This window comes from Toxorhynchites rutilus, chromosome 2, assembly GCF_029784135.1.
Source record: "Toxorhynchites rutilus septentrionalis strain SRP chromosome 2, ASM2978413v1, whole genome shotgun sequence".
Classification (NCBI taxonomy): Eukaryota; Metazoa; Arthropoda; class Insecta; order Diptera; family Culicidae; genus Toxorhynchites; species Toxorhynchites rutilus.
In genome coordinates, this window is record NC_073745.1 from 290,551,994 (window position 1) to 290,557,993 (window position 6,000).

At 37.4% G+C, this 6,000-nt stretch overlaps 1 protein-coding gene across 14 annotated transcripts in view; it reads left to right on the forward strand.

The window, feature by feature from the left end:
• LOC129768712 (ras-related and estrogen-regulated growth inhibitor) overlaps positions 1–1,445 on the forward strand; it is a 35,657-nt gene extending 34,212 nt beyond the window's left edge. For all 14 annotated transcript variants that reach the window (XM_055770530.1, XM_055770520.1, XM_055770523.1 and 11 more), the window contains exon 5: positions 712–1,445. In XM_055770530.1, coding sequence (XP_055626505.1) covers positions 712–1,140 — 429 coding nt within the window. In that variant the 3' untranslated portion in view covers positions 1,141–1,445. The remainder of the gene's footprint in view (positions 1–711) is intronic.
• The last annotated feature ends 4,555 nt before the right edge of the window (positions 1,446–6,000 follow it).

Genomic DNA, 6,000 nt, shown 5'->3' on the forward strand with positions numbered 1-6,000 from the left:
ATCATTAGTATCTGCCTGTACGTCACAAACGGCCAGAAATATGAGCCGACAATTCTTGGATTTTGCATGATGATAACGCACCATCGCACCGAGCCCGAATTGTACTGAATTATTTGGCCAAACATCAAGTAAATACCATCGAGCAAGCACCGTATTGACCTAATATGGCCTGGTGCGACTTTTTTCGTTGCGTTGCTTTTTTTCTCTGTTATAGTGACATTCAACACATTTCGGCTGGTTCGTCACTTTTACTTCCATTTTTGGAAGAATGTCGGGAGTGAGAATTGAACTCGTGATCTGTGCGTGAGAGGTATGGATGTTACCACTACGCAAGATCGCCTCCACATCCCTTAGTTGGCCTACCAGGGATGCATGGAGGACTGAGTCAATCGTTGGCACATGTTGGCAAAATAGTTTTGTCTGGATATTTAACTCTATTTTGTTTTATTTAAAACTCTCGGAACTTTCTGATCATAAGGTTTGATTGTAAAATATTCCAAAATTGAATATTGAAGCTTTAATATGATGTACATCCCATCTTCATGCGTTGATTTTTCACGTAGTTAAGCATTTCAAAAATTGACTAAAAATTTCACTTTGCACTCTCTCTATTTTTTTTGTCGAGTGTATAATCATCGATACCCTATCCAGATTCATCAATGCACATTTCAATTTGAATAATTAGTTCTCTCAATTCTTACCGCTCCCCAGGTCGAGGAAAACAGCGAAGCCACCCTCTCGGCCGGTTCCGACGCCGTCCAGTGGGCCGACGGGTTGCTGCTAGTGTACTCCATCACCGACCGGGACTCGTTCAATTACATCCGCCGGGCGAAGGAGGAACTACCCAACGAGTCAACCACAGTCGTCCTGGTGGGGAACAAGGTGGATATGGTCCACCTGCGCCAGGTCAGCACCGACGAGGGCGAGATTCTCGCCAAAGACTTCGAGTGTAGGTTCTTCGAAATCTCCGCCGCCGAGCACGTGTACCAGGTAGCCGAGGCATTCCACGATTTGTGCCGAGAGGTCATAGCTGCGAAACGGAAGTCCAAGCAGAGCTTCATCGACAAAATCGACCGGATGTTGAGCGGAACGCGAACGTACAACAGAGGCAAAAGTGATAGCGTTTCCCCCAAAGACTAGCGATCGTATTTATCGGTATGGATCACGTCTATTTCCAGATGCGTTGTATAGAGCACCTTCCCGTGAATGCGATTATCATAGGTTTAATTTATTTCAATTCATTAAATAAGTAAAAACCACTAGTCAAAATGCATAGCCAAAGAGCTAAACTTGTGAATGAAATACATCAAATACGACAATCAATCCATAAATACAAACTCTGTATTGTAACCATTAAATCCAGAAACCATTTTAGGTATAATGTGTTTGGATAGCAGCAAGCTGTCTGTCATTAACAACGAATAATGTGAAAGAAAATAAAAATAAACGTGAAATCACAAAATTGTGCAGAAATTTGAAGAACATTAAAAACTTTCCGAAACCACCTGAAAGCATTCTCTCATTAAAAGCAAATGCTGCGATTAACCGTGAAACTGTATTGGGAGTTATTCCACAAAATTATATTAATTCGGTCACTTCTCAATTAAAATTTCAACGCAAACTGCATGTGTTAAGCTTAACAAAACATAAATAAATAAATCACAATGAAAAATGCCAACCCACTTGTCCGAGTGAAATAGTGACCCGGGGGATGACGACGCGTGAATGGCGTATAACTTTTTACCGGACGGGCGCTCACGACGCGGGGTGAGGGGGGAATAAAGCAAAGTTTATCCTGCGTTCAGCGGTTTTTGCTTTGCGTGCACACAACGAAAAACCCAGTTCGTTTGCTCTGCTTAAAGTCATTATCCCAATCCCAGCTCGATAATTTCCAATTTGCACCTGGTGTCACACCTGGACCTGGGACCTGCCTAGAAAATTAATGTCGAACTGAGGAGGACAATTTTAAACGACGTGAGTGAGTTGTCGTGGAGAGCGGGATTTCGTGGGAAAGTTTGTGAAGAATGGTGTGTGTGCACGTAGCACGGAGTGTGGGTGCGATGCTCGATGAGTCGGTATTCTGTGTCTCGAATTGGAATAAAATATCATTCGGAAATATTGGGGTAGACAACGCGCCAATTCGTCATTTTTTGTAGCATTTTTCTGAAGAGTTATATTTAATTGTTTTTTTTTTTGTATATAAAACATCTTTCCCACGTGCCGTTGGATATTGGCGAACGCGCGATCATCGGAGTAATGATTGCTCGACAAATGGGATCGATTGGAATTCAATTTTCAATCGAGCGAAAATATTTAATATTTATAAAATCGGTGCGCTGTGAAAATGAGTAAAACGGGTGACCGCGCGCCATGTTAACATATGTGTTTCTAGGATTTTTCTTTTGTTTCTTTCATCCAAAGATGAGAAGAAATCGGGCAATTGATATTTCTATCGTAGGGAACCCGCTACATATTCCAGCATTTTATGTTGTTGTTTCTCTTAGCCCAGCAATATTACCCTATGCCTTAATATGAATCCAAGAAACACCATTCATTTTGAATGATGCAAATACTTTCTGATACGAAGCATTAGAAATGCATATTCTAAATGAACTTTTGTGTATTCTGGTTTGTGTGTTTGTTTTTTTGAATATTAAGCTGAAACTAAACCAAAAAACAAGCTACTTTATGAACTAACAATCTCGATCTATGCAATAGGAATGGGTATATAATTGAACATCTTGATGAATTTATTGAACAATTTAGAAACCAAAGGGTTTCAAAACAATTTTAACTTCGAGTTCTTGTACTCTGGATTTTAATCACGCTGCATTTGATTTTTTTTTTAAATTAAAATGCTGAATTTTCAATTTCAAATGATGTATGTTTCATCGCCAGACTTCACTTTCAGTCGAAGTTTCAGCCTTTCATATTGATTCATATGTTACACATCGCTGGGCTGACCAAATAGTTCAAGAATAAAAACGGGACACATAAACACGTTAACAAATAGACATAATATTGTTTGAAGAATTTTACTGACTGAACAAACTGATCAATCGAACATTCTTAGATGTACTTGCTTGTTCTGTACAACAAAGGAATATTTTTATGCAGGAGAACCTTGCGAAGGAAATTATGATTTTCGAAAATTTTGTCATAAAAATTGTCACATTCCATAAAGTTATTTTTGATAATTATCATAGCGTTTATGTTATGACTTTTCTGTTGTCCAAATAGTTATCATCATAGAAAAATCATTCCAATTAATGCGATACTACCAGGCAAACACATACAAAATAATCAAATAATCATTAAGCTTCACGAATTCCTTACGTTCTAGAAATTTGTTTCCCTTTTCTGAAAATATTTACACACAACGATTTTCAACTAGTACGGATTGTTTGTTCCATCTTTTTATCTCATCACTATAATTCATGTAATCTATATGAACAAGAAGTTTTTTGGTACTAGTGTCACTCCGGGAATTTCTGGGCCTGATTCTCGAATACACTACAAATATTTACACTTCACGGTGGAAACGGAATGAAACGTATTCGCGATGACAACGATACGGTGTCGACATCTGGATACGAGATTAGTTTCCCACTAAATTTATCATTATAATATTCAAATTCAAATTTTTGTATGAGATTATTATATCACAAGAAGAAAACAAAAGTTTTCCACTCACATTGAATACCAGTTTGATACGAAGAGGTTAATTTTCATTAATGATTTTTTATTTGAAAAGTGCTAATTCTGCCTGAAAACTCATCATTATCTTCGCTTCACTAACTCGTAAAACGTAGCTCAATGGCGTGCCGTTTATTTCGTTTCCACCGTGAAGTATATTCGAGAATCAGGCCCTCTATATCATGGAACGAGTGGAATCGCGTGATACAATTTTTATATACCACTGCGAATGAAGTGTGCCTAAATTCGTCACTGGAAATGCAAATGCAACGTTCGTTTGTACGAACGTTGTGAAGGAAGTTGAAATTGCAAATTAATCCCGTCTGTTTTTAATTTATAAAGAACTAGCTGACCCGGCAAACTTCGTCCCGCCCAACATTTGTTTTTAAATGGTTTTATTTAGCTTGCCCTGTAATCTGTTTGTATGTTTGTATGTTTGTAACATGTTTGTCTGTAGCGCTGACCCACATCAATAGAAATTTGACCCCCTTTCTGTTGACCGATTGATCTGAAATCGGAACACACCTTCATCTCTGTAGTCATTATAAAACTGCGTATTTTATGATCTTGAAAATCCAAGATGACGGCCGCTACAAAATGGAGGATCACATATTTTCTCAAAACCTCATCGATATGGGTTTTCCAAAACCCCATCAATATAGGTATCAAATGAAAGGGGTTGACTAGTAGAACACAGTTATTTATGAAAAATGCAAATCCAAAATGGTCGCCACCACAAAATGGTGCCATATATGATTTTTTTTCAAAACTCTATCAAAATGGATATCAAATGAAAAAGCTTCAATAGTAGAGCACAGTTATTTATGAAAAATGCAAATCGAACATGGCCGCCACTACCAAATGGTACTACCACTACCAAAAATCCAAATCCAAGATGGCCGCAATCACAAAATAGCAAATTACTTTATTAAAAGGTTTTATTTAGCTTGAACTATTTGTATGTATGTTTGTATGTCTGTAGGGTTGTCCCACATTAATAGAAATTTGACCAATAGGAACTGACCGAATTTATAAAACACCTTTATCTCTGCTGTCATTTTAAAACTGCTTATCTTGAAAAATCCAATTTGGCCGCCGCTACAAAATAGCTGATCCCATATCATTTCAAAAAAAAAGGTTGATTGAGATATGTGTATCAAACGAACGAACTAACTTGGAGAACACACTATGTTTTTTCTGCAATCCACTCAATATGTCAAATGAAATTATCTGACTGATAGAATACAGTACAATGGTTTCATTGTAGAGAGATATTCTAATGAAACAGATAATGTACTAAAAACTAGCAAATAAAATAAGTAAGAAAAACTTTTTAAGTTAAACGGTTTAATTGTGATTAAACATAATAATGTACTAAAAGCTAGAAAATAATCAGGCAAGTGATAGTTAGCAGTTATCACAACTCTCCTTCATTAGTCTAGAGCATTGATAAGTTTTACTTTTACTTTTTTATTGGTATAGATAGAAGAAGATATAGGAGTGCGATTCATGACATTAAAATCCATTTCCAGTTTCGAACAAAGATCAATTTCGCTACCGGAAACATCAAATGGACTAACAACACTTGTCACTATGTAATTGTAGAACATATGGGAATTTAATTTGCCGAATTTTCCCTTTTCCTTCACAGTTTTCCGTGCCACACCATCATAAAAACATTCCCCCCCCCCTTCTCTCAGAAAGAAGGAAGGAGTGTTGCAGCACTTTTGAAATGTTGCTTGCCCCCTAAAACCTCCACATACCAAATTTGGTTCAGTTTGCTAGATTAGTTCTTGAATTATGCAGAAATGTATGTTTCATTTGTATGGCAGTCCGCCCCCCCCCCCCCCTCAGAGATAGGGAAGGAGTGTCTAACCACCATATAAACATTTATTGCACCCTAAAACCTTCAGATGCTAAATTTGGTTCCATTTGCTTGATTAATTTTCGAGTAATGCAGAAATTTGTGTTTCATTTGTATAGTAGCACAAGTAGCAGTAGTTTCCGAGTCCATAAGAATCAGACAGACAGACAGACAGACAGAAATCCATTTTTATATATATATAAATAGATAAATAAGCCATTCGCGATTAATAATACTCCGTAGAGCTCCAACAATCAGTCAAGTAGGCTCTTCTAATGCTGATGATGTCACACGCAATGGTTCTGCTCGATACAAAGTTCAAGAGCAAAATCACTTCGGACAAAAACTATTTATGAAAACCATCGGTCAGTGACGCCTTTCGTCGACATTTTAACACTCCACACGATGAATCGAACTCAGCTACAGAAACGGTTCAGAAT